A 27,535-nucleotide genomic window follows, 5' to 3' on the forward strand; every position below is an offset into this window, starting at 1 on the left:
TTGAACCTTTATTTCCTAGTTCCTGTTCCCCTTCCCCCACCGCCTTCGCCAGACCCCCCAGCGCACCACACTAGAAGGGGGGAGGTTCCTGTGCAGCCAGCAGGGCACTGTCTACACTAGCGGCCGCAACCCACGGAGCCAGAGACCCTCCAGCCCCGCTCACAAGGAGTCGCAGCAAAAAGCAGCCAGGCCGAACGGGGCCAATCCTGTGAGACCCAGAGATGGTGTCGCTGCCCAGCCCCTCTTTAGCAGTGCAGAGACGAGGTGCCCCCCACAGCAAAGGCTCTGCCTGCTCCTTTGCGGCTTGTCCCAGCCCTGGGGGCTCAGTGACTCAACAGCGTGAATCGGGGAGAACCAAGCCTTCCCTTCATTCTTCAGACAAGCTGAGGCAGAGGAGGGGCACCAGGACACCTGGGTTGAATCTAGGCAGCGTGTTCCCAAGCAGGTCACTTACTCCTTCTAACTCATTTTCCCCCAAACCAGAAATAATTCTGACCTACCCCTCCAAGGGCTGGCTCAGTTCTTCCAAAGCACTGTAAGATCCGCTGACAGGACTATTTTCAGAGTAGCAGCCGTGTTAGTCTGTATTCGCAAAAAGAAAAGGAGGACTTGTGGCCCCTTAGAGACTAACCAATTTATTTGAGCATAAGCTTTCCTGAGCTACAGCATCCGATGAAGTGAGCTGTAGCTCACGAAAGCTTATGCTCAAATAAATTGGTTAGTCTCTAAGGGGCCACAAGTACTCCTTTTCTTTTTGACAGGACTATGTTAATCCAGAGTGTTAATCCAGGCCCAGTGAACGTTGACTCGGAAACCTAATGATAACACCATTTCGTTGCTGATCTTTTTTGCAGGGGCTCTGAGATGGTGGGTGACGCACACCACCAATTATTCCCCCTCCCCCGACTACTCTAAGGTTTTAATATACAGCACCCTGGTCTCAGAGTGCTGCCCAGCTTCGGCGGATGCTCCCCATGCCCCCCATTCTCTCTCTCAGACCTTGAGCACAAAGACTCCAGGAAATTCATTTTGCATACAAAACAAAGTTTAATTGATCCAGCCACCCCCACCCCCAGCTCCCACCCATGAGTGCTGCCCTTCCAACAGGGCTTGGGGAAGAAACTCCCCCACCAGAAAAGAATCCACATTAACATCCCCTTTGAGGCCTGAAATTCACAACAGTTTCTTGGTTTTAAGGAGAACTAAGGCAACAGATGGCGAGGCAGGAGGGTGGGTGGAACCCTGGCCAGATCAGAATTCGGCTGTGGCTGGTGGCAGCCGAACCGAGACCAGACCAGGTCTTGGAAGGGCTGGAAAACTAATTCCAGTTCCAGCAGCGGTAGAAAAAAAAGGGAGCCCCCAGTCTGCCCCAGAGGCCCAGCCAAGGGGAACTGAGCCCATGCTGGGGGCCGGGGCAGAGACGGCCGTAAACATATGGGTGCAGGCTTAGACATCGGCTATAAATATCCAAAGCCCCCCACCCCACCCCAAAAAACATAAATACATTCGGTAAGAAGAGCCCCTTCTATAAACGCAGAGTGCCCGATACACACAGATTGCTTCCAGCCTGGGAATGTGCAAACGCAGGCCCTGCCCCCCGGGGAGCCCCGGCGGGGCCAGGCAGTGAGGTACAGTGTGGTTGTGGGTTACCCGTAACAACGCCAGGCCAGGTGCCTCTGGTGGTGTCTAGCCCTGGACTCCACCAGTCCCGGGGCTGCAAGGAAACTTCTAGGTAGAGGCGGGGAGGTGGCCACCCTCCCCGCCCCGCCTCCGGCGAGGAAGCTCGAGGCCACAGCGCTCACATCAGGAGGCAGCTGCGCTCGGTGCCGTAGGAGTTGTCCACCCGGTCGATCTCCTCTATGATCTTGGTGAAGATTCCCCGGGTCATCTGCGGGGACGGAGCCGGGGAGGGGTGCTTGAGTGACAGCCGGGAGGGCTGGGATGGGATAATTGGGGCTCCCCCTCGGGGGAGGTCCTGAAGGAATCCACCCGCCCAGTGCTTCAGGCGTGGGGCTCTTGATCCCCAGCATCTGCGCCCCCCCCCCCCCCCCCCCCCCCCCCCCCCCAGGAGCGCCTCTGTTTCGGCAGCAGCTGCAGAGCTGCACCAGGCTCTGGGGAATCCAGTCGCTCCTGTCTCCGCAGTGCATGGACCTTACCCCTCTGTGCAGGCCCCTGCCCTCCCCACAACCCCTCAGCTCTGTTGGAAGGGGCAGATTCTCCCCCCACCCCCCAAGCCTGCAGGTACCAGGAGATGCTGCAGAGACAGGCTGTAGGCTCCCAGGGCAATTCAGCATCTCGCTCCCCCCCGCGCCCCCGAGAGTCAGGGCCAAGAGGTGAAATACACCAGACCTGGTTCTCTTTGGCCGACGACTCCAGGAACACGGCCCCCCAGGTATCCGCCAGCTTCTTGCCCTCGTCCGTCTTCACCTCCCGGCTAGAGACACGACAGGGGGTTGAATGGGAGCTGGATGAGGAGCGAAGACCCCTTAGACCAGAGCTGCCCACCCCCCAGGAACGCGACCGCGCGAGCGGAGGGAGGGGCAGCGGGCTGGAGCTCAGCAGGGAGCTCTAGGGAGGTGGGGTGCAGGGAGGAATGGGTGACAGACCACCGGGCCTCGCAACCCCAGAGCCACTTCTTACCTCTCCAAGGAGAGATCGGCCTTGTTCCCGACCAGCACCACCGGCATCCTGCGGAGGGGGGAAGAGTCAGAAGAGCAGAGTGAGCTGGTGGCATCCAGCCACCTCCGGCCCCCGCCTCCCCAACTCCAGTGGGCCGCGGCCCATGCACACCCAGCAGGCCAGGTGTCCAGCCCTGCCTGGGGAGGCCCCCCAAGGCCACGGCCCGTTCAGTCAAGAGGCCCAGTTAGCACCCACAGCCTCGGTGGGTTGAGATGCAGGCACACGCCCCATTGGAGTCCGACGGCCGGGGCTGGAGTAGATCCAGCCAGTGCAGCTGCAGACCCAGCCTCTCCCCGAGAGCCCCCTTGCTGGGACAGACCGGGCCCCGGACAGGGGAGGGGAACTCTTACCGGGTTTTCCCTCTGCTTTCGTACAGCCTGTTGTGAAGGGTCTTAACCACCTGGAAGCTGCAGAGGGGAGACGGGGAGCGGTCTCTAAGGAGAAGCCAGGGAGCTGCAGCCGCGCTGTTCCGCCGCCAGGCGTGGCCCAGAACGGCCCAGCAACCCCGATGACGGGATCCGGGGCCAACACCAGGGCTGGGCAGGTTCTGCTCCAACCTGGCCCCTCTGGACTCTGCCTATCCCCGGGTGGAGCCAGGGTGGGCCCGATCGCCCTCAGAGCCGGCTGGATCCCAGCCTGGAGCTGGCTGAGCCGGGTCTAGGGTCACCGTCATCGATTAGCCTGGCCAGCAGCTCCACCACAACTGGGGGGCACAACCCTGGGGGGGGGCCAGCCGCTGTAGTGCTGGTGACGACACGTGAGCCTGGAAGGGCCCCTCCAGACCCGCTACCCCAGGGGCAGTTTGCTGGGACAGTTGGGAGAACAGCCCCCTCTCTGATCCGGAGTCACGGCCCAGGACACGGGGCTGGCTGCAGCGTCCGGGCTCACTGAGCTCCCAGCCCGCCGCAGGGCACATCCCGTCCCCGGTGCTGGAGCCAAACCCCTGCCCCGCACCCCCCCGGGGGGGCGGGGACGGACCCTCACCTTCTGAGCGAGGTGACCGAATAGACCAGCAGGTATCCGTGGATCCCGATGCTGAAGGAGGGGGGCAGGATGGTGTACTCGTCCTGGTGAGCCCGGGCACAGCGTCGGGTGAGAAAAAGACAGACAAGATCGCGCCCCCCCCCCTTCATTACGGGACCCCACCCCACTGAGACACAGGCACCCAGCCCAGGGGCAGCAGAATCGAGTCAGGCCAGCAGGCGGAGGGGAGACCCCCAGCAGGTGTTTCACGAGTGCCCCCTCCTGCCCCAGCACCATGCTAAGGGACAGCGTTGCTGCTGGAGATTCATTCCTTTGGAAACACCGAACCTTTCACAACGTTATTTGGGTTATTTGGGGAAGGGCCTGACCAAATTCCCCCCTCCTTAAACACCCTCTGGTCATCAGACATGATTTCCCCCTTCCTGACCTAAACTGCTGCCTTGATAGGTGATGGGTTCCGCCCCAGAGATGGCTGCATCACATATCGGTTTTGGGGGTGGAAAGGGAAGACCCATCAGGACAAGGCACCAAGGGGAAAAGCTACAGCTAGTCCCTCCTGGCTGCCCCAAGGCCTTACCTGCCCTGCAGTATCCACTAGCTGGAGGTGAAATTCATCCTTTCCCACCATCAGCATTTTGTTGTAGGCTGGAGGGAATCAACGGCGCACAAGTCAATTATGGGGTGTGGCCCTCCGCACACAGCCCCACAGCTCCCTGCTGCCCTCTGGTGGCTGGTTTACGAGTCTGCTACTGACCCATAGCGAATGGGCCTGGTCCTTTGGCCTTGGATGTCCCCTCCCGCCCCCAGGTTCCGGGTGCTGAAGGAGACGAGGCCCCTGGAGCCGCAAGGAAGACGTTGGAAGCTTCTGGAGCTCAGCTGAAATCAGCTCCCGTTGGCCATGGCTTCCCGTCCTGCCCAGCCAGCTCCACACAACAGAACCAGAGCCGAGCCCGGAGACATTTGAGCTGGAGGGACCCCAGCGGCTCTGGCAGCCCTCCCCTATCCCCATGGATGTTCAGTCGATGATGGATTTGAGCCCAAAGCCTGATGCAGCCCCAGCCCCGGGGCGGGCCAGAGCGGCTCCGCGGTGAGCTAAGGACCGGAGCAGGGCTGAGCGTTTGACGCCCCCTGCGACTGGAGCACGTCCAGCAGGTCTCCTGCGATTGCACACACAGGACTAGCTGCTCCGGACACATTTAACAGCCCGAAGAATTGCTGCGTTTCCTGACAACAGGCAGGCCTGAGTAAAGGGCCACCCAACCGCCAATCGGGGCTGAGGTCTTCTGAAAAGCAGGAAGGGGCTGGAAACAGCCCAGGGCAGGAAGGAGGGAGGGGTCACGACAAAAGCAAAAGGAAACATTCCCCCCCCTCCCCCCACGCACAGCACGTGGCCTTTCAGCTTAAAGGCCCCTTGTCTTTTTATTCTGAGCCGGATTCTCGCCCTCGGTCGAGATCTATTCGAGTGAAACCCCAAGCAGAGCTCAAGTGGTTTCCATTCATACTAGGCAAAAGAAACTAACCGATCGCTTTAGGGAGCCGGGGACAGAGCCCTGATGGATACCTCGCCCCGGGCCCCTCCCTGCCCCCTGCAGAAGGCTCTGGATTCCAGGCAGGGAAGCCACCTTCTCCCCACATTCCCTCCCCAACGGCTGGCGTCCTGGCTGGTGTTTGTTTTAACACATGTGCGAGTTGTAGCGTGGACACCGCACATTCCTAGTCCCATCCAAGAACAGCAACACATGGATCCTGTAGCCTGGTCGAGCGGGTCGGTTCTGCCCCTGACTCTGCCACATCACTTTGCCAAGTCTCCTCCCCTCCCGTCCTTCTTCGGCGCCCCCCAACCCCACCTTTAAACGATGGCACCTCCAGTGGAGACTGGTTTTGGTGAGGCCTCTAGACACGAGGGGGATAAATAATGTGCGAAGACAACTACAATTCCCAAGGTAGAGATGCCCGCTATGGATTTAATCAGGCCTCCAAGGGCCCTGCACTCACTGCTTTCCACTGTAGGGTCATAGCACTCCAGGAATTCCCCGTCAACGAACTGATGAGCCAGGGAAGTTTTACCTGGAGGGAAGAGATTTGAAAGCTTGTTGTTGTGGATGCCGCAAGTCTCTTAGCGTACGTCTACATTGCAGTCAGACACCCGGAGATGGCCCATGCCGGCTGACTAGGGCCAAGAGGCTATCTAACTGCGGTGGGAACCAGGGGCTAGAGCCCAGGGCTCCAGCCTGAGCCCAAACGGCTGCACCACAACTAAACAAGCCCCTTGGCCCGAGCCAGCCCGGCATGGGCCAGCCGCGGGTGTCTGACTGCAGCGTGGACGTGACCCTTAAAGCCTGCTTTGTCCGCTGCCACGAGCCACCCACAGAGACAACCGGGCGCGGCCTGCCAAGTTCACAACCGCCTCCAGGTTCGCAGGGGACGTCCAAATGCGCACCCCGGCCGAGGGCGGCCTTTCTGCTGTGGGGTGGGGGTGGGGGGATCAGCCCCCACGGGTGGGTGTTTTTAGGCAACAGCTGATCAGAGGGATGCGAACCCACCCGCCCAGACCCCATTCTACCATGGTCCCTGGGGGGGGAGGGGGGGAGGAAATGTCAGATACACACACACACACACCCTGCGGGGGCAGGCCCCCTGGCTGGACACCCCCCCACACAAACACCTGAAAGCGATACACGAGATCTAAGGAAACGAGTCTGACTCCAGGTCATTTCCTCCCTCCCCTCGCCTGCCATGGGGCTCAATGGCAAACTGACCCCGCATGACCTCTCCTCCCAGCCCCTCCGGGGTCGGAGCTGGGGGGTGGGGGGGGTCCAGCAGAGACACACGGAGCTGCACACCCCAGAACGTGGCCATAACCCCGCCCCCCGCCCTGGGGCGCGCCTGGGGGCAGGTGGGAAGGACCCCCTGCTCCCAGCCCCCCAACCCCCCCGCAGATGCTGCGGGGCAGCTCGAAGCGTGCGGGAGCTGGGCCGGGAAGCAGCAGGAAACCCGCAGCGCAGCCGGGCCCGTCCCCTCCTCACAGGAGCAGCAGCCCCCACCGCCTCTGCAGCCCCTCGCCCCCCCAGCAGACCCCCACCTGCTCCATGCAGAGCCCCCCGTGCCCCCACGCCCCAGACCCCGCATGCACCCTGCGCCCCACCCCGCCGGCTCCGTGCACCCTCCCCCCGCTGCTGCAGGGGAGCCCCGCCCCGCCGGACTCACCCACGGAGCGGTACCCCAGGATCACCACCTTCCGGTAGCGCACCAGCGGCATGGCCCGCGCGGACAGCACCCGCGCCGCTGAGCCCGGGGGCGGCAGGACGGGGGAGAGCGACGCGGGCGGGCCCGGCAACCTGAGCGATAAGAGCCCGCCCGGGCGGGGCCGCCACCGCAACCACAACACCCGGCCTCCCACGTGCCCAAAACACTGCGAAAGCAGCCGCCGCTATTGGCCGGCGACCCGGCCGGAGGGGCGGAGCCTCCCCGGAGGAGGGCGGGGAGGGGGGAGGGCGCATGCGCGCTGATAGGGCAGGCTCCATTCATGAAAACGGAGGCTCGGAAACTGGACCACGTGGTTTTACACACACACAGGCACAGAGCACGTGGGGGGAGGGCTGTTTCCACAGCCTGACTCCCCCCCCGGAATTGACCCCCCCCCACTTCCAGAGCTGCTTCCACACACTAACTGTCCCCCCACGCCCGTGCTGTGCATCTGCCCCCTTCTGTTCCCCCCCCGGCTCTGGTCCCCCTCTCTGCCCCACAGGGACCAACCTCCTCCTTGCAGTCCTGTCGCCTTGTCGTCCCCCCCCCCCGCAATTCCACCTCTGCCCACCCGCCCCACTTCTGCACCCAGAACCTTGGCACGGCCAGGCTGGCTCAGACCAATGGTCCATCGACCCAGCGTCCTGTCTGCCCGCAGCGGGTGCCAGGGGCCCCAGAGGGAATGAACAGACCAGGGCAATTACGGAGTGATCCACCCCGTGTCGCCCATTCCCAGCTCTGGCAGTCAGAGGTTTAGGGCCACTTGGAGCATCGGGCAAGGTTCCCTGCCCAGCTCGGCTGATAGTCCTTGATGGCCCCGTCCTCCAGGAACTGATCTGTCTTTTTGTACTTTTGGCCCTCACCCCATCCCCTGGCAACCAGCTCCACCGGTGACTGTGCGCCGTGTGAAGCAGAACGTCCTTTTGTTTGTTTGAAACCTGCTGCCCGTTAATTTCATCGGGTGGCCCCTGCTTCATGTGTTAGGTGGAGGGGTAAATAACGCGTCCTGAGTCACCGTTTCCAAACCAGTCATGATTGTACAGGCCTCCCTCATCTCCCCCCTCAGTCACCACATTTCCAAGCTGGACGGTCCCAGTCCTTTTCATCTCGCCTGAGATGGAAACTGTTCCATTCCCCTAAGCATTTTTGTTGCCCTACTCAGTACTTCCGTCACTTCTAATATATCTTCTTTGAGATGGGGCAGCCAGCACTGCAGGCAGCATTCAAGCTGTGGGCGTACAAGGGATTTATATAGTGTCATTATGATATTTCCTGTCTTGTTATCTATTGCTCTCCTAACGGTTCCTAACATTCTATTCGCCTTTTTGTCGGCCGCTGCGCACTGAGAGATGCTTTCAGAGAACTATCCACAGCGACTCCAAGATCTTGTTCCTGAATGCTAACAGCCAATTTAGACCCCATCACTTCATATGGATAATTGTGACTGTGTTTTCCAGTGTGCGTTACTTCGCATTTATCTGCATCGAATTTCATCTGGCATTTTCTTGCCCAGTCACCCAGTTTTGTGAGATCCCGTTTGCAGTCTGCTTTGGGCATAACTAATTATGTATCTGCAAACTTTGCCATTTCACTGTTCACCCCTTTCTCCAGCTCGTTTATGAATCTGTCGAACAGCACTGATCCCAGTACCGCTCCATGGGAGACCCGGCTATCTCTCTCTGCTGTGAAAACTGGCCATTTATTCCTACCCTTTGTTTCCTATCTTTTAACCAGTTACTGAACCATGAGAGGACCTTTCCTCTTATCCCATGACTGTTTACTTTGCTTAAGAGCCTTTGATGAGGGACCTTATCAAAGATTTCTGAAAGGCCAAGTACACTATATCCACTGGATCACCCTTGTCTACATGTTTGTTGACCTCTTCTCTTCCCAGAGAATTCTAGTAGATTGGTGAGGCATGATTTCCCTTTACAAAAGCCATGTTGACTCTTCCCCAACAAATCATGTTAATCTGTGCGGCGGATAAATCTGTTCTTTACCACAGTTTCAAACAATTTGACTGGTCCTGGTACCCTGCCAGCTCAATACCCTCCCCCCTTTCTGTAGGTCCCCTGGTCTCCATGCTAATATGATGGGCATGGCTGGCCACAGAGACCATGAACAGACCCTCGCAGATATTCTAGGGAGAGGGTGGATGGCCATCTCAATGGGGAGAGACAGCCCCAGTATCCAGCGATTCCCAGCCCAGAGTGGAGTTGGGACTTGCCCATGCTGGGATGGAAACATCCCAAGCTGTTCTGTTCCAGTTAGCTGCCCTGAGCCTGGCCTGGGTGGGGGTATAATAAATTAACTTCCCCTGTAAATAAACCGCATGCCAGATAAGACTGGGGCAGGTGGGAGTCTGTTTTGCTCTTTCCAAAGCAGGCAGTTGGGGGGGTGGGTGGGGTGGGCACGGGGAGGGGGAAATAGGTGGAGGTGGTGGAAGAATTTTGCTTGTAAACAAGTGTAAAGGTCCTGGCTGGAGCCTGCCCCCTGGGGCTGGGTCCTTCCTCGGGGAAGTGTCTGAGCACATCAGCGCCTGCTGGGCCTGTCTGCCGCAATCAGCCTTGTTTACTGCAAACCCAGCGGGAAGCTTCAGGGCCTGTCTACACTGCAGTTGTCAGCGAGCTTGGGCTGGGGAGGGCTTGGGACAAGGGGCTGTTTAACCCTCCCCCCCGCCCCCCCCGCAGGGTCCCAGAGCCCAGGCTCCCGTCTGAATGTCTTCACCACAGTTAAACAGCTCCTTAACCCGAGCTCCACGAGCTTGAGTCAGCTGGCCCGGGCCAGCCGCGGGGGTGTGACTGCAGTGTAGACAGACCCATGGCACAGTGTTTGGCTGTCCCATCCTCAGGGCGGGTTGGGACAGGGAGGAAAGCAGCTGTGGTGGGCTCAGGGTGGGGAAGGGGGGGGGTCCTTATCCGGCGTCCCCTTTTAGTCTGTATCAGACTGAAACATGCCTCTCACCTGGGGCAGCCACAGCCCCCCCACGGCCTAGGGGCCAGGGCTGGGGGAGCTCTTGGTCTTGCCCTGTTGTGTAACCGGGGGGGCCCAGGCAGGAAACCAGGGTCTCTCTGCAGCAGGGCAGGGATCCCTGAGGTCTGCGGCACCAGTGTCAGGAGCCTTGAGTAGGCCCCGCAGCTCCCAGCCCCAGGGCCCCGCTCTGCCCTTCCCCCGGTGACATGCGCTCAGCAGAGGGCCATGCATGCACTACAGGGCAGCAACCCTGGGCTAGTTCCCTGCCTGTGTGCTGGTCCCTCGTGGCCTCCGGGGCACCCTGACAGCAGGGTGGGGGTGGGGCCTGGAGGGGAGAATCCTGCCCCACCATGCCGGGCCTGGCTCTGTGTGGGGATCCCAGCCACGGAGATTGAACCCGTCTTGCTTCTGCCCCCTTTGCCCAGGACAAAGGAGGGGTGAGGTCCCAGGGCCCTTCCTGGGCTCAGCTCCAGGCGCTGGCGGGCCAGGGCCATGCAGGGGCCCATTGCCTCCAGCTGCCGGCCAGTCTTCTGCACGGTTCTGCGGGGACACTAGGGGGCAGCCCACACCAGCTCAGCCATATCTGTGTCTCAAAATACCTGTACGCCCCCCCAGCCCCCCGCCCCCCCCTCCCCAGGGAACCGGGGGGCAGATGGGAGCTGGCCAGAACCCAAACCTGGAAGATGCTGGGGGGGAGAATGGACCGTTCCACCTCTGGGCCGCCTGTTCGAACCCAGCGCCTGGCCGTAGCGCTGGTGTGCAGCCGCTCACGTGGGAGATGAGTCTGGGGAGTTCTCAGCCCAGCTCCCACGGGGCAGCCCCGTCACAGAGACATGACGGAAGGTCTGGGTTGTGCCAGGCTGACAGCATGGGGGAGGGGCTGAAATGGGCAGGCTGGGGTGGGGGGTTGTGATATGGGGAGGGATGAGACTGCAGCGATGCAGGGGGCTTGGGCAGAACCAGGTGAATGGGGGGCGCTGGGAAAAGGGGAAGATGGGGCAGTGGGGGCAGGGGAGGTTCTGCCTGTCTTATCCCAATTCCTGCACAACTCAGCCTCCCCACCCTCCCCCCTTACCAGCCCGGCCCGTCTCCCGGGGGATGGCGCTGGGGACAGAGGCCGGAGGGGCTGCTCGCCAGAGGAGCCATTCCTCTCATGAGTAAGGCCTTGCTTGGTTTTGGTTGGGGCAGGGGTCAGACAGCAAATGGTGGGGAAGGGGGTTGATTATGCAAAGGTGCCCACAGTGATCATTGGGGGGCGGGGTGTCTCAGTGTGTGGGGGGTGGGATCTGCTAATTCCTGCTGGGCTCCTGCCACCTGGGAGGGGTGTGGGTTGAGATTAGACCTGAATCTGGGTCAGTTCGCCCCCCAATATTTTCCTGCATCATTTCCTCAAAGGGGCTCAGTGCAAAAGGTTCCGGTGTTTGGGGTTGGGGGGGGCATTTCCCCTCTGCACACAGTCCCCGGCCCTCCAAATTCAACCCCCCAGGCAGCTCCCTTCTCTCTGGGCCTAGAATCCCCCCTCCCCCCCCGCCTTGCTCCCAAGAGTCTCCACACTTCATTTTGGCTCAGAAGCCAAAAAGCTCTGGGCTTGGTCCTTTCCGGGTCTCCCAGCAGGAGTCACCCCCTTCCCCCTGCCGATGGGTTGTGCTGGGGGCTCAGGAGGGGGTTGCAGGGCCCATCTCGCCCCAGTGCTGGGGGGGATCAATGCAAGAGAGAAAAAGACCCGTGTTCTTGTGCCTGGGGCAGAACGGGAGCTGCTGGATGCCAGCTGGGGAGGGCTGGGGGAGGAGCTGTTCCTCCAATGATGCCTCCTCCCCCCGCCAAAAGCAAGCTGGGAGGCAGGTCTGCTGGCAGCAGGTCCCTGGGGTGCTGAGCCGTGTGCTCGCCCCAGGAGAGGAGCCAGAAGGGAGCAGGCCCCCCCGGGGGGCCCAGCCTGCCTCCCTCTGAGCAAACACTGGCTGCTCTCACAGCCCCGCGCCCACTTGACCTTCGCTAGGCAAACGTGAAGCAAGGAATGTGCAATGGGATTGGGGTGGCGCGGAGTCGGAGAGCGGGGCTGGGGGTGGCGATGTGGGGCCCAGCCACCCCACGGGAGACGTGGAGAAAGGGGCCTGCTGCTAAGTGTGGGGCGTGTCCGGCCTGTGGCTAGGCACCTGGTGCTTCCCCTAAGCAGCACTGGGCGTGACCAAGGGTGAGATGGGAGACCTGGGGATGCAGGTGGTGTTAGTGCTGGGGGGGGGGTCACCTGTGCTGAGCCTCAGGGGCCAGGCACCAGGTGAGACATGGAAAACCAAGGCCTGAGCTGCCCCTAGGGCTATCCCCAGCCATGGCGGGAGGGGGCAATCTGGGCAATTCCAGCCTCCCCCACCCCCCTGGGCTGGAGAGGAGAAAGGGGGACTAGCCATATGGAGGGGGTCTAAGCAGCTGTGGGGGTAGGACACAGGTACAGCCCGTTAGCAGCTTCTCTCCAGCACCAGACGACACAATCTCTTAATTAACAAAAATTAAATATTATTTTTTAAAAACCCAAACAGTTAAAACAGCTTTAACCCTCCCCTGCACCCTGCCACCCCCCGTGTGCAGCAGAGGTAGCCCGGGGAGAGAGGAACAGCGTAGACCATTATATTACCCTTTCTAAATATAAAAATAAAACTTTTAAGCCAGGGGTGGGGGGCAAGGTTAGGGGGTTAGAGTGACAGGGCCCAGCAGTGCAGAGTTAACCGGTTACCAAGATACACGTCCCCCCACTCTCCTCCCCTGCATGAGACAGAGCGGGGGAGTAGTCCCCCCCCCATTTGCACTCCCCCCCCGAGTTCAGTGGAACAACTTGCCCCTGTACGCGGGTCCTGCCCCTGCTGCTGACTGGCCTTGCGGCTAGGAGAGAGAGTCCCATCCCCCGACCTGGCACTGCCCGCACGGACCAGCACAAGTCAGCCTAGAACAGGCTGGCAAGGAAGCCGGGCGCTTACCCTTGCCGGGCAGGACACACAGACACGTGAGGGTCACTGTGCCGCCCTCACAGAGCCACGAAAAGAACCCAGGAGTCATGCACCCCCCCGCCCCAGTGTGAACGCTAGCCCGGTCTCCCCTCCTGGAGCCCGCAATAGAAGCCAGGGGTCCTGATGCCCACCCCCTCCTCCAGCCACTAGCCCACACTAGCGCTTGGCTCCCACAGTTTCCAAGAGAGCATGGCCAGGGTCTGGCTTTTCAAGCCAATGAGTGACCCCCACACAAGGGAACCCCTCTGACTTCAAAGCTCAGGGTCCCTCTGCCACCCTATTCCTGCCCCAGTTGTGGGGCGGCTGGGCCAGAGAGCCTACCTGGAGCCCCCACCCCCACCCCCCTCCCGGGGAGCTCATTCCCTCTGAGCCCTGCTGTGGAGGAATGCGGGGGAGGCCCACCCAGCCCAGAGCCCGGCAGAGCATGGCTTCCCGCGCGGCCGAGAACCGCAGCTGGGCAGAGGGTCTTGGGGTGATGACGCAGCCTCGGAGCCTCCTGCGGGAGCATGATTGTGTGCACGGCACCCCACCATCCCCAGTGGGATCTGGGCTCAGGGGCCCTGCCTCCGTTCCTCCTTCCAAGGACCCCGAGGCAGCCACTGTGCAACCCCTCCCTTGCACGAACTCCTTGGCAGGGCACTAACTGGGCCCAGCGCCGCCACTCCCTCCTCCCGAGGGTGCAAAGGGGGCGGCCATGCCAGCTGGCTGCTGGCAATGACCATTCCGAGGATCTCCCAGGCACTGTGGGGTAGCAGCAGAGTGGGCCAGGGCAGAATCCCTCGATGAACGCTTCGGGGGGACATGAGGAGGGTGGGCAGGTGGGTGCCGTGCCCAAGGAGAAGCGTGGGGTGGGGGTCATGCCAGGATGGGGGAGTGGCTGCAGGGTGAGGGCAGGTGGTCAGGGGCCTAGCAGGAGCATTAGTAACAGGAGGGAGGGATGGCCCGGGTCTGACCTGCTGCATTCGGTGGAATCACAGCTGGGGACGCAGCAGAGAACCCAGCCTGGGGCTGGCACATGCCCAAAGCCATGGGCTGGGCTGAGCCTGCAAACCCTCCGGGCCCGATTCTGCCCCTGGGTCAGCCCGGGTGGGCACCACCCCAAAACCGGCCTCGGGATTTCATCTCGAGCAGGGAAAGCAGCAAGCCAAGGCCCAGGCATGCTGGTTAAGTGAAGCAATAAACACAGGAACTGGGGAGAGGTGCCCCAACAGGAGTGTGGTTTGGGGCTCACCCACCCCCTCCGGACAGGGTCACCCCAGGAGTGCCACGAAGCCTGAACAGATACCGAGGGGCAGCGTCGGCTCCAGGCGGCAGGGGCCAGACGCCCTGCAGGGGCGTGGTTACGGAGCCAGTCACACCGGCCGGAGCACCAGCAGCAGGTGCCAGAGCGTGCACCCACTCGCAAGGGGCTGGCCCCCCCAGTCAGCGTGAACACCTCCTGGGACGCTGTAACAAGGAACCCAGTACCCCCTCGCCCCCCCCCAGTCAGCGTGAACACCTCCTGGGACGCTGTAACAAGGAACCCAGTACCCCCTCGCTCCCCTGCTGGGGGCCCGGGTTCCCATCCCCTCCCCCCTCCCTGCCCCCAAGGCTTGCAGGGATCCCAAGGCACTTGCAGGAAAGCTTGGAAGCCACTCGGGGCCCAGTGCCTCCTGCTTCCCGTTTGTTACATTAACTTTGTCCGAGTCACTGATTGTAACGCGGCCGCTAGGCCTGGAGGGAGTCCTGGCCCAGCACCCTCCACGCCAGCTGGTAAAGCAGCCGCGAGTACCAGTGCAGGCCCGTCTCCGGAGCACTGCAGTTCTTGCCCTCGCCACTCAGGGGCAGCAGTGAGAGGAGGCCGTGGAGGAGCCGGAGTGGGGCGAAGGCGCGGTGGGCCCAGTGGTGGTTCTCCAGGACGGCGTAGCAGGAGGCTAGCACCCCGTTGACCAGGAGGGTCCCATGTGACGTCAGTGGGGCGAACACCCCCATGCCCTCCTCCCGCGACACCCGCAGCACCCGGACCGGCTGCAGCCCGCGTCCGCCAGCGTGGTGGGCCAGCACCGAGTCACCCGCCCGCACCCGCCTGGCGAAGATGGGCACAAAGCTGGCCGTGCCGTTGGCTGGGGCCTGGGCAGCGAACACCAGGTGGGAGGGCGTGAGCAGCAGCCGGTGGGCAGGGCTCTCCGTCTCGATGGCCACGAAGGACACACGCCGGCGCAGGTCGCGGTCCAGGAAAAGCAGCACCTCGGTGGGGACCACCTGGCCGCTCCGGTCCACGGCCAGCACCCAGTCACCACGGCGCAGCTCCGACAGCCCCTTCCGCTCGCCGCTCCGCAGCGTCACCGTGGCGTGGCCCGGGAAGCAGCCGCCGGCCCGGCTGGCCAGGGAGTTCTCTGCGGAAAGACAGAGGGTCCTGTCAACCCGGTGGCACGAGTGGGCCAGAAAACACAGCGATGGAGGCATGGAGCGGGCGGGCAGGCGTGGGGGATATTTGCACCCGCCTCGCTCCCACGGTGCCAGGCCTCCCCCAAGCAGAGGTGGTGGACCAGGTGAAAACAGGGCTAGCACCTGGGCAGTTTAAATCCAGGCTCACACGCACTGGAGCAGAGAGACCAGTGCCCGGCACAGACAGACCCGGGCTTGTGAGGCCTGCCCGTGCCCACACCGGGACGGAGCAGCTCCCGAGAAGCGCCGCGCGCTCTCGGCCGCCAGCGAAGGCAGCGGGAGCCGTGGGCACCTCCCATGTCTGGAGCCTCTTCGTTCTGCCGTCTGGCTTGGCCATGGTTCTAGGGAGGGGAAGAGCTCGCACTGACGGGCTCAACCCAGAAACAAACCATCAGGGCCCGGTGCTTGGGAAGGCCCCGTTTACCAGGGGACTTCAAGAGGGATCCCGAGAGACAGCTTCTTCTCCCCTCCCGCCTGAAAGTGCTACGGCCTGGTGAGGAACCCTAGAGACGTATCCACCTCCCCCAGCTCTGTCACTGGGAGGTTAAACCCAATGGGCCTGATTGTGCTGCCCCTTGGGGGTGTTGGCCACACCAGTGCACACCCCTCCCCTGTGAGCTGCTGCTCCTTCACCCCCACTTTGCATCAGCAGAGCCAACAATGCAAGGTGCGGAGAATCAGGCCCCAAACCACAGGCCCTGGTTACGTAGGCCCTGCAGGATTTTGTCTGCTGCCTGCAGGGAGCACAAGTGAACTGGACAGTGAGTGTGGAAAGATACTGTAGATCTGACCAAGAGAGGGGCGGTTTGAACTGCGCTTCGGCGTAAAGCAAACTCAAACTAGCTCTCAAGAGACACGGCCTGTGTTTACAACAACAGGCACGACATAGCACACAGAGTCTCTCTACGCAGGTCACTAACCACACAGGAAATCATTCACACTCAAACCCAGTCTTCGAATCCTGAGGACTCTCCAGCGCTGGCATGCTTTGTTTTACTGCTCACCCCGGGCTGGCTCGGGGACAAGGACTAGCCTGGCCAGGTTCACTTATTGTTTCTTCTCAGTTTGGCTTGTGCACCAGTGCACGCCCGGGGCTTTCTGGGGCTGCTGGAAGGGGTGTGGGAGGGAAGATGGGATTTTTAAAAAAATATTCTTAGCGAGTATTACTAATTCTTTAGTTAGGAATTAGCAGTTAGTTAGTATTACTACAATAATTACTAACTAAGAACCCTCTCTGCACTGCATTTCTTTTAAAAAACCATAAGAACAATTCTCTTCATGTTAGATTTTTGTGAAATCCTTAATGCTAACGGGGTGAGTAAGGAATTCTGCTGCTACCATTATGGCAGTGCCGAGAAGCACCCCAAAAATCGGGGCCCCGCTGTGCCAGGAGCTGCACAGCACTACCGTGAGAGGCGGGCTTGCCCCAAAGAGCTGATAGTCTGTATAGGCAACAGGTGGGAGGGGAAGCCGAGGCATGGACCTGGGAAGAGACTCAACCAAGGTCACAAAGCAGGTCATTGGCAGAGATGGGACTAGAACCCAGGAGTCCACAGTCCCAGCCTAGTGCTCTGCCCACCAGGGGTATTGGGCGGGGGCATAAAAGGCAATCGAGAGGGTCGTGAGGTGTTGAAAATTTTATTTCAGATGAAGGCAAAGAAAATGTGTCCCCTCCCGCTCCCCACACACTCTCCGGCGCTGCTCCCCACTCTCAGAACACCCCCCCCCCCGAGCAATCACACAGCTGAGCATCAGTGACACATTTTGTACTCTTCCACGTGAACAGAAGCAAACTTCTGAATTCAAACAAGGAGTGGCCAACCTGAAGAAGTCAAGGAACACATGCCACCCGGCACGATGGCAAAGCCAGGGTCTCTGTCTCCCACGTCATCACCCTGCTTCCCGTTACCTGCTTTCACCGACACATGGATGTGGGCCTTGGACTCGTAGTAGACCCAGTCAAAGCCGGCCTCCACGGCAAGGCGCGCCAGCATGCCGTACTTCTCCCTGTCCCGGTCAGACGTGGTGATGTCCAGCGCCCGCCCCTCGTAGTGCAGCGAGTCGGGCAGGTGATGCCCATCTTCGTCCCAGCCTTCCGTCACCCGCAGCTTCACGCCGGGCCACATGTTCATCACAGCGATGGCCAGCGCGTTCACACGGTCCTTGCAGCGCTGGCAAGGGAGAGCATGAACATAAGTACATAAGAACGGCCAGACTGGGTCAGACCATCGGTCCATCTAGCCCAGTATCCTGTCTGCCAACAGTGGCCAGTGCCGGGTGCCCCAGAGGGAATGAACAGAACAAGGAATCACCAGGTGATCCATCCCCTGTCACCCATTCCCAGCTCCTGGCAAACAGAGGCTAGGGACACCATCCCTGCCCATCCTGGCTAAAAGCCACTGATGGACGTATCCTCCATGAATTTATCTAGTTCTTTTTAGAACCCTGGTGTAGTCTTGGCCTTCACAACATCCTCTGGCAAGGAGTTCCACAGGTTGACAGTGTGTTGTGAAAAAAAAATACTTCCTTTGGTTCGTTTTAAACCTGCTGCCTATTCATTTCATATGGTGGCCCCTAGTTCTTGTATTATGAGAAGGAATAAATACCACTTAGTTACTTTCTCCCCACCAGTCATGATTTTATAGACCTCTATCACATCCCCCCTTAGTCGTCTCTTTTCCAAGCTGAGAAGTCCCAGTCTTATTAATCTCTCCTCATACATTAACCCTTACTGCTCCGGAGGCGCGGGGGATGCAGTGGGGCAGAAGGAAGGGAGCTGCATTACAAGAGGAGAATGCACAGCTTGCCGGGGGGCTGCAAGGAGAGGGGACCCTGACATCAGAGGAGAAACGGTCAGACAGTGGTTCTCAAACTTTTGTACTGGTGACCCCTTTCACATAGCTAGCCTCTGAGTGTGACCCCCCCCTTATAAATTAAAAACACTTTTTTATATTTTTAACACCATTATAAATGCTGGAGGCAAAGCGGGGTTTGGGGTGGAGGTTGACAGCTCGCAACCCCCTGTGTAATAACCTTGTGAACCCCTGATGGGTCCCGACCCCCAGTTTGAGATTTGTGCTAAGAGATTTGGACAGCCTTGATCTGCCCTGGAGTGCTGCGGGGGGCACCCAGATGAAGGAGATGCTGCTGCAGGGGGCAGAGGCCAGGCCATTTTCACTGACAGGGACAGCGAGCGGGGGGAAGATAGGGGAGGGCAAAGGCAGCAGCATCCCCATGGTCCCACAGCTTTGCGGGTTCACAAGCCTAATTCCTTGTCCCGACTGGCGCACGTACGCCCTGGAAAGCCAGGCAGTGCCACCAGGCGCGGGGGCAGGGTTTCAGAGGCATTTCAGCCGAGACGGGGGCACTGTCATGCCGGGCCCTGCACAGACACTGAGACCCACTGGGGCTCACCGGCGAGGACCTGGTCTCCAGTACGAAATGAAAGGTGCGCTCAGCGCCAGGAGACCCGCCCGACTCCCCCGGCTTGGCAGACCAGGGTCGCCCGGAGCCAGCCTGGGTGAAGGGCACACCTGTCTCTGCAGCACAGCAAAGGCCTATGGACCAGGCAGATGCAGGTGGGCAGGGAATAAGCCCACGGAGGGGAAGGGACGTTGCCGTGGGGCAGCAGCACTGCCAGGGATAGAACCACCCGGCCAGTGCCCTACCCCCCGAGTCAGGCTGGCTCCCCGAGCTCCTGCGTGGGACAAACGGCAGGGGGGGCTGTGGTGACCCCCCCACCCCAATTCTGAGGTCTCCAGTGAGACCGGGGGGGGGCGTTTTTCCAGGCCCTGGCTTGTCGTCAGAAGCTGGCAACCAAATCCCCTGGGCAGGGACCCCGGCGGGCACAGACGCCGCACGGCCCCACAGAGCCATGCTGGGGGTGGCGCCACCCGGGGGGACATGCCTGGGTCTGGCTGAAGAACCAAAGCTGAGGGGGTGGGGAGAGGGAATAAAGATTAAACTGGGTCTGTCTGCCCCCACCTGGCCCAAACCAGAGCTCACCAGCTCCCCACAGAAACACGCAGACCAGCTCCTTAATGGGTGATTCATTAACTCGGGTCAGACGCAGAGGGAATGGCTAATCCGTGTTTCAGGAGCATCAGACTTGTTTGAGGTTGAGCCGGGCCGGGCAGGGGGCGGGCGGGAACCCGAACTCCTGGGTCCTATCCCTGGCTCTGGAATTGTCTCCCTCTGTGACCTTGTGCCAGTCACTCCCCTTTTCGGGGCCGTGGGGATAGCCACGCTTCCCCGCCTTTGCAAAGCAATGAAACTCTTGATTGAAAGGTGATAGATTCATCCATCCTGCTGCAGACCCATGTACACTTTGCCCTCAAACAATTTCCAGGTTATTTATCTGTTATACCATTCCTCCCGCACAGAACTGCAGCCACCTCTGGGGCGAGGTGGAGCAGCTCTGTATAACACCAACGCTGCAGAGCAGATTGTTTTAAAAACAGTGCATGAAAATCAGAATCCCGCCGAGTCTCTCCCGATGCGGGACTGCAACAACGGGCAACAAGAGGCAGAGCCTGAGATAAGCTCAGCAAGGAGAGGCAAAGGGAAAGGCTGGAGTGGCAGCAAACATCCGGAGTCTCAGCCCATACTGCCTCTTCTCTTCACCCCCAGCGCTCCCCCAGATCTGTCCCCCCCAGGATCATTAACTATCTCCTGCAGCTTTCACTCCTGGCAGCCACTTTCCTTCCTTCTTCCCTCCCTCCTCCTGGGCTCCTGCCCCTGACCCCTTCAGCGCTGAGTGACCTGTGGCTGCAGCCCACCCCGGCTCGGGCCTAGGAAAAGTCGGGGGAAGTCCAGCAGCCGGATAGCAGAGCTGGGGCCTTGGGGGCAGGCAGGGTGGGCGGGGAGCAGTGAGGGGAAGGAACGAGAGAGGGGCAGACGGAGAGATGGCGGGGGGGCATGGGTGGCATTTAAACCAACTGGAAAGGGAACAAAGTCAGATTGATGGCGTGCCGGGGAGGAGGGAAGGGCCGGAGCAGGAATGTGCCGCGCTTCTCTCCCCTCACAGCACAATAGCTGTTTTCCAGCCCGAGAATTACTTAACTCGGCGAGAATTTCAGATCCTCCGGTTCAACAGAGAAAGAACAGCAAAGTCATCAGCTTTGCCACAAAGGCCCCATTCAGCAGCCTTGCACCCCCCGGCCGGTGTCAGCAAGGGGGAAAGCGCACCGTGGGAGGGGCAGCCACGGGACCCCACTCCCCTGCCAGTCTCCCCCTCTGCAGGACTGCAGCAGCCACTGACCAGGATTGGGGTCCTGCAAGGGTGGGGGCTGGAGCAGTGGACAGGAGAGGTTGGTGTGCTGGCCACCAGGGGGTGTCGGGCTGGAGGGAGAGCAGAATATCCCCTGGCGGGGAGGAGTGCTTGGGGGTCTGGGGGGGGGGGGACCCTTTTAGCTTGACTCACCCTCCCCGCATGCACCCAGGCTGGGGATCCCCCTGCCCCAGAGCATGCACTTTCCATAGGGGTGAACAGAGTGGCTGGGGGAAGCACTTTCTGGGGTACCCAGACCAGCCAAAGGATGGATGAACTCCCAGGCCCTGAACCCTAGTGGCCAGACACCCCATGAAAGTCAGGGTGCAGCAGCCAAATTTCAAGGTGGCTAATCCACTCAGCAGCACCACCGGCCACCACACTTTCAGCTGGATAATATTCATCCTAAACAGCTGCCACACTCCACCCCAGAGGAGGTTGCATCTCAGTGCTGGGCAAGTGATCCCTTTTGCTGTGTGACTCTGGAACAGCTTCTGCATTCTGCCCCAGAGGTGGCGGCATTTGAGTAGCATGGGCGATGGGGTCTCTGCCAGGGTGATCTGTCACATGGCTGCGGAGTGGGGATAGTTGCCTTTCAAGTCCTCCCACAGGCCCCTGGGCTGCAGTTAGGGGTTGTTGATAACTGGGTTCCTCCCACCCCCCTGAGATACCCCAATGCCCTGCCCCAGCAAGAATACGATGCCCTCTGGGTCCCTGCCCACAGCATGGCAGCCTCAGGGGGAAGCAGCCCAGAAGAAGGCAAGACAGGAGCAAGGGGAAATCGTACCAGCTGGGAAGCTCCGGCTGGGAGAGGAGGTTTATCACTAAACGAATAATCAAATAAAGAAAAAAGTAACCACTTCGCTATAGCCTTGACATTATTCTCATACCAGGAGGGCGAGACTGGCGCGGCGGGCAGGGCAGCCGGGAGCATGGGAAGGAGGGAGAGGGACAGGCAGTGAAAAGAGCGAGAGCGGGAGAACAAGGGAAGGGTGGCTGGACAGAGGACGGAGACAGAGCCAAGCAGCCTGGACCAGGGGAGCCTGAGGCAGCCTCCTCCATCACCATGGCAACAGGATACGGGCATCCCCCTCGCTGCCCCAGCCTCCTAGGATGGGGAGACACAGAACTTCCCTCCTGCCAGCTCTCCCCGCCCGCCATTTGCCCCAGTGGGGGCATGGGACCCCCTGACCTTCGCTTTCTATTCCGAGTCCCCCCACGCCCCCATGGCAGCCGGCCAAGCCCAGCTGCATGGCCATGGGAGCTCTGACCTGCAGAGGCAGCCGCAGGTCACCAGCTGCCTGGCTCCGAGGGCCAGAGGCTGCCAGGACCACGGTCCTGGAGCAACTGAATAGGGGCATTTTCAGGCACCTCTGAGGCTGGGACGGGGAAACCAAGAGAAGCAGCAAGTGCTGCCGGGGCAGGGGAGTGACACCCCAACTGCAAAACCCCTCCGCGGGGGGAGTCTGGGCAGTGCACAGGCCCTGCCCAGCACAGCTCGCGCCCCAGTGACCTGCCAGTTCCCCCTCACCTGAGACTCTCCAAGCACAGTCCTGACGCCTCAGAGCAGCCCTGGGATATAGGTACCAGGGTATCCCCACTTCAGAGCTGGGGAAACTGAGGCGCAGAGCAGGGCAGGAACTAGCCAGTGAGTCCAGGCTGCAGGCAGGGATAGAAGCCAGCCATTATTAATGACCTGGAAGAGGGGCTGAGCAGGGGATGAGGGAGGACACCACGTTACTGAGGTTAGTGAAGACCGTGAGGAACTTGAGAGGGACCCTCAACCTGGGCCTGGCCCACAGGGGGTGGATCACTCGCTAATTCCCTGTTCCGTCCACTCCCTCTGAAGCACCTGGCACAGGGGCTGATACGCTGAGGATCCCCACAGTGCAAACCCCAAGGATGGAGCTGAATCGGTCAGGCGAGGAGCGGCTGTAGTGGACTAATGCGCCCAGGAAGAGGGACTTCGGGTTTTTCCAATTTTAGTGTCTATGGCTCTCCAGCCACTAGACCCCACCCCCTCCCACTGCTGCAAATGGAACCCAGGAGTCCCAGCTCCCATGGCAACCAGCACCGGACACATCCCATCAACCTCCCGCTCCCGGTTTGCTAAGGCTTGAGTAGTCCAGCGTCCTGGTTCCTTCCTGGGAGGGAAGGGCCCACCCCAGAGTGTGGCCCCCTCACCGAACGCAGACTCCCCTCCTCACCCCAGTGCTGCAGCATGAGTGGCAGGAAACACCCACCCCGGCGCTCCAGGTTCCCGGCGCTCTCCATGCACCCCCACGCCCCATTGTCTCTCCTCCGGCACAGCCAGCTCATTCTCCTCCCAGAGCCGGCGCGCCCACCACCCTGTGCCATCCAGACCCAGTCTGGCTGCCAGCCTCTCCCCTCGCCCAGGCAACGGGCATCGGGTGACTCAGCAGGAGGAAATGAATCCGCGATGCAGTCAGCATGCCCACCCACGGACACACGAGAGGCAGAAATGTCACCGGCTCGCACAGCCCGGGAGCCAGAGTTCCCCTGGCACCGCTGGGACCTGGCATTGGCCACCCTGGGGGCGGTTACATCAACTATCATGACTAAGGGGCATGGCACTACCATGTCCGCCTCTCTGGGGCACAGCCTGGCCCTGGGGCACCTCCTGCCCCCAGAAGGGCCTGCACCTCCCCCGCGAGGGTGCCCGGGGGGCTTCCCGCACAGTTGCAGCCCCTCCGTCGTATTACATTGCTCATCGCCAGGCCCCTGTCACTGCAATGGGGTCAGTCCCGGTGGGTGGGGCTGTTGGAACAGCTAGCCAGTCCTGGCCCATCTACTTCTACGTGTTGCTAGCACCACGTTCACCCGTGGAACTCACTGCCCCAGGATTGTTCAGATGCAGAAAGGGCACTCAGCTGTGCTGGGATCTGAAACTCTGCTTTGTACATGTTTCAACCCTGGAGCCTTCAGCCCCCTGTTAGCTCCCTAGCTAACAGACCTGTTAGGGGCCCTGTTCCAGCCATGCAAGGGACTTATCTGCCCCCCGTTGCCGTAGTGTCCCAGCACCTCTCTAGTCACAACCCTCCTGGGCCGCAGGGCAGGGCCATTATCCCCATTGGTGCAGTGGAGAAACTGAGGCACAGAGAAGCCGCATGACTGGCTTGTGTTCATACAGTCTGTGGCAGAGCTGTGACCGGACCCCGGGTCTCCCAGGGCCAAGCCACTGGGCCAGCCGTCTCCTCGTAACCTGTGCAACAAACCAGAGCAACACAGAAGCCCCCAGTGAATGTCCCCAGGGCCGCCCGCGTCTCTGCCTGGAGAACACGTCCAGGGGAGGGGTTGAAATGGGGCCAGGTGCAGGATTCCCTGGGCCCTGTTGTTAAAGTGCATGCGACCCTGAACCCAGCTAGCGGGAGCCAGCAATAGCTTTATTGCTCGCCAGGCCCCTGGCACTGCTTCGCCACCCCTGCCGAGCCATGGAGCCCTCCGCGGGGAGGTGAAATGGGATGGGACGTCCCTGCTCTCCCCCCCCAGCCCAAGGAGCTGCCACCTCGGCCCGAACTTCGCTGCCAAGACAGGGCAGTTCTTGCAGTGGGACAATTACTGCGTCCCAGTGGAGACAGGGCTCCGGCAGCTGGGCCCGTGCCATGGTGAGGCCAAATCAGTCGTGGGCAGGAGCCACGCCCCGGCCTGGCAACATGGGGGGAAGCTCCCTGGGCCCTGTCTCCACTGGGCTCTGACAGCGGGAGAGCAAGCACCCAGGGGTGACCCTGCTGGACCCCTCCCCCAGTCTGCTGGCAGCCCAGATGCTGCTGCTGAAGACAAAGTGACCAGGGTGCCAACCATCTCGGGGCCCGAGTCAGATGGGGACACCAAGGACCAGGTCCCGAGCTCCTCTCCCAGTGTAAATCCGGACTGGCTTCAAGGGAGACATTCCAGATTTACATCGAACAACCTGTTCCCCATCCGCCCCACCTCCACATACCAGAGCCAGAACTACCCCCCAGCTCCTCCGCTCTAATCCACCCCCCATCTCACCAGCTGCAGCCCCCCCCCAGTCCCCCCCCCCAGGGCTGGGTCAGTCTCCCCAAAAGGTCTCACAAACCACTTCCTGTTCATTTTTCTCACTTGGTTTCTGCTCCAATGGGTCCCTGGGGAGCCTGGGGGGTCTGGGATCGAATCTCTGCACCCCACATAGACAGAGCAGCCCCTGTTTGCTCAGGCCTGCAGCAGGCCCTGGGTGGAGACCGGGCAAGGGCCACAGGGCGCAGGGCTGGAAGCCACTATGCTTGTGTCTAGCACAGATGCCCCATATCACCTGGGCCCAGGCACCTGCCTCAGTGTCCCTGTCTGTGAAATGGGGGAGTCTGTAGGAGCTAGGCTCTGAGGAGGTGGAAACGCTGAATTCGAGCAGGCCAGGTGCTTTCAGAGCCCGGGATGCTCCAAGGCATCAAGGTCCGAGGCGGCTCCCGGGGCTGGGGCAGGGCAGAGCAGCGATTCCATCGGCCGCTATTCACCTGTCACAGAAAACGGCCGGAGGGGCCCCCAGCCTGAGCGCCCCCTTCGCCCCCCAACAGCTGGACCCTTCCCCGGAGCCTCCAGCGCTCCTTGCTGCTGAGGGGGTTCCCAGCCCTTCGAGTTGGGGCTGGAACACCCGGGGAGGGGGTGCAGAGTCCGGGGGTGCAGAGTCCGGGGGTGCAGAGTCGGGGGGTCGGCGGGGTGCAGAGCCAGGGGGTCGCAGAGCCGGGGGGTGGCAGAGTCGGGGGCCGGCGGGGGGTGCAGAGTCGGGGGGTGCAAGGGACGGGGGCCGCCAGACCAGCTCCACGCAGCCGCTGGGAGTTCTAAACCCAGCCAAACCCCCGAGCGAAGGGGCAGCAAATCGCGGGGGGTTCAGGGAAGCCCGCTCCGGTCTGGGAACAAGCTGCAGGCGGGTCCAGGCCGGTCACCCCCGACTCGGGGGACGGACTGGGAACAGCCCCCCCCCCCCCCCCCGGGAGGGGCGGGGGGGGTCCAGCCGCTCGGGATCCAGCTCCAAAGGTCTCGCTGCCGGGCAGCCCCCCGGAGAGCGACCCCGGTCTCCCAATTCGCTCCCCCTTGTACCTGGACGGCTCCGGCCCCTGGACTCGCCCTGCAAAGCACCCGGGCCCCGGGCACCAGCCGCGCCAGGGACAAGCCGCCAGGGGCCGGGTTAATGGGTAACGGGGAGCGGGGAGGGGGGCCAAGCACCCGGCTTAGCGAGGGCGGGACGAGCCCCAGGAGAGGGGCGCCCCCGGGGGGCCCAGGGCCGGGCGCCCCTTACCTGGCTCATGAGCCGGTCGGCCCCCGTGTTCTCCTCGTCCTTGAAGATGATGTCGGGGTTGTAGTTGGGCACCAGGTCCCTGAAGCGCTCGGCGCGGCGCCCCAGCCGGCCCTCGGCCCGCCCGCTCGCAGCCAGGCTCTGCTCGGGCACGCCGGGCACGAACTGCTTGTAGCGCAGGGGGACCAGGTGTCTCCGGGCCTGTCGCCTGCGCCCCGGCGGGCCCCGGCCCGGCCCGCAGCCCCGGCCCGGCGGCAGCAGGCAGCAGGCCAGGCAGAGCAGGCTGAGCGCCAGCGGGGCGTGCCAGGGCATCGCGGGGTCTGGCCGACGGCTCAGCTGCCTCCCGCGGCTCCGGGGTCCCGCATCGGGGCGGAGCCAGGTACCCCCGACAGCCCCGGGCCCCCCCGGGCGCTGCCAGCCCGTAGCGCCCGGGACCGCTCCTGGCACCGCTGCCCCTAGGGCCCGGGGACCCCTCCTGGCACCGCTGCCCTAGGGCCCGGGGACCCCTCCTGGCACCGCTGCCCCTAGGGCCCGGGGACCGCTCCTGGCACCGCTGCCCTAGGGCCCGGGGACCGCTCCTGGCACCGCTGCCCCTAGGGCCCGGGGACCCCTCCTGGCACCGCTGCCCTAGGGCCCGGGGACCCCTCCTGGCACCGCTGCCCCTAGGGCCCGGGGACCGCTCCTGGCACCGCTGCCCTAGGGCCCGGGGACCGCTCCTGGCACCGCTGCCCTAGGGCCCGGGGACCGCTCCTGGCACCGCTGCCCTAGGGCCCGGGGACCCCTCCTGGCACTGCCATGCCCAGGTACCCTGGGTGCTCGGCTGCGCCCTCTGCTGCGGGGACCCTTGGGTGCCAGCCGCGCGCCCCGGGCAGCATCCCCCTGCTGCTGCCAGGCACTGGGCAGCCCCGCCGGGTCTTTCGCTGCTGCTGCCCCTGCCAGGCTCCCGGCTCCGCCTTTAAGAGTCCGTCCCCCGGGAGCGGCGGCCACATCCCCCCGGTGCCGCCCCCGCGGAGCCCGGGCCAGCGGTCACTGGCGCGCCCTGCACCCAGCACCCAGCGCGCGTCCCCGCGCAACCTCTTCTTGTGCTCCCGCGCGTAACCCCTCTGGATCCTGCATGCGCGTCCTCGCGCACTGCCAGCCTCGGTGCACCTGAGCGCGCTCCCGCCCTTTCACCTGCGGCGCGCCCCACCTGGCCCCAGCGGGAACGCGGCTCTGCCTTTCTCCGAAGCGCGCTCCTGACAGGTGTCCTTACCCCTGTCACAGTGGGGCCCAGCGCACCCCCATTGCCGGCCCCCCAAGCCCTCATCGCACCCCACTCCCTGCACCCCGGAGTCTTCCACCCCCCACTGCACCCTCCTCCCCTTCTCAGCACCCCAGCCCATGCCCCCCCTTCCCTCTTCCCACCCCAGTGCGTTTCCTTCCCCCCTTCTCGCTCCTCAGCTCCCCAGCCCCCCTTTGCACCTCGTCTCCTGCACCCCCTCCCCTCCGGGGCACAGTCCGCAGCAGGCCCCTACGGGTCAGTGTAAACCCACCCCTGGTCTCCCAGGGGTTGCCTGCACCCAGGGAGGGGGAGCTCGGGTGCCCCCATTGCAGGAGATCTAGGCCCCCCCCATCCCAGCCAGGAGGGTTAAAGAACCTAATTCTCAGGGGGGAAAGTGGCCGCCCCAACTGAGCTGGGGTCCCCCT

The 27,535-nt window shown here is 62.1% G+C and overlaps 2 protein-coding genes across 5 annotated transcripts; both read right to left on the reverse strand.

Annotated features, from left to right (window-relative positions):
• RHEBL1 (RHEB like 1) lies at positions 1-7,163 on the reverse strand. 4 transcript variants are annotated; one of them, XM_037884155.2, is made up of 8 exons: positions 6,871-7,163; positions 5,659-5,730; positions 4,241-4,308; positions 3,664-3,746; positions 3,030-3,086; positions 2,641-2,688; positions 2,350-2,434; positions 1-1,888 (listed from the first exon to the last, which is right to left on the reverse strand). In XM_037884155.2, exons 1-8 carry the CDS (start codon positions 6,920-6,922, stop codon positions 1,799-1,801), a joined length of 555 nt encoding a protein of 184 aa, XP_037740083.1. In that variant the 5' UTR covers positions 6,923-7,163; the 3' UTR covers positions 1-1,798. The 4 variants fall into 4 exon arrangements, with proteins under 4 accessions (XP_037740083.1, XP_037740085.1, XP_037740084.1 ...); XM_037884154.2 differs by having other exon boundaries at positions 1,051-1,888; positions 2,350-2,464; positions 6,871-7,109; XM_037884157.2 differs by lacking the exon at positions 3,030-3,086 and having other exon boundaries at positions 1,032-1,888; positions 6,871-7,052.
• Positions 7,164-12,372: 5,209 nt separating this feature from the next.
• On the reverse strand, positions 12,373-27,132 carry DHH (desert hedgehog signaling molecule). Its single transcript, XM_037883901.2, has 3 exons — positions 25,853-27,132; positions 17,218-17,479; positions 12,373-15,256 (listed from the first exon to the last, which is right to left on the reverse strand). The coding sequence occupies exons 1-3, from the start codon at positions 26,159-26,161 to the stop codon at positions 14,589-14,591; spliced, it is 1,239 nt and encodes a 412-aa protein (XP_037739829.1). The 5' UTR covers positions 26,162-27,132; the 3' UTR covers positions 12,373-14,588.
• Between the last annotated feature and the right edge of the window lie 403 nt (positions 27,133-27,535).

Source organism: Chelonia mydas, chromosome 20, assembly GCF_015237465.2.
Source record: "Chelonia mydas isolate rCheMyd1 chromosome 20, rCheMyd1.pri.v2, whole genome shotgun sequence".
Classification (NCBI taxonomy): Eukaryota; Metazoa; Chordata; order Testudines; family Cheloniidae; genus Chelonia; species Chelonia mydas.

Coding starts and splice junctions, on each gene's coding strand:
- RHEBL1 (XM_037884154.2), bottom strand. CDS start 6,922: ATGCCGCTGGTGCGCTACCGGAAGGTGGTGATCCTGGGGTACCGCTCC. Junction 5,731..6,870: donor CCTGGGGTACCGCTCCGTGG/GTGAGTCCGGCG, acceptor TCTTCCCTCCAG/GTAAAACTTCCCTGGCTCAT. Junction 4,309..5,658: donor TGACCCTACAGTGGAAAGCA/GTGAGTGCAGGG, acceptor GATTCCCTCCAG/CCTACAACAAAATGCTGATG.
- DHH (XM_037883901.2), bottom strand. CDS start 26,161: ATGCCCTGGCACGCCCCGCTGGCGCTCAGCCTGCTCTGCCTGGCCTGC. Junction 17,480..25,852: donor CCGACCGGCTCATGAGCCAG/GTAAGGGGCGCC, acceptor CTCCCTTGCCAG/CGCTGCAAGGACCGTGTGAA. Junction 15,257..17,217: donor CCATGTGTCGGTGAAAGCAG/GTAACGGGAAGC, acceptor GTCTTTCCGCAG/AGAACTCCCTGGCCAGCCGG.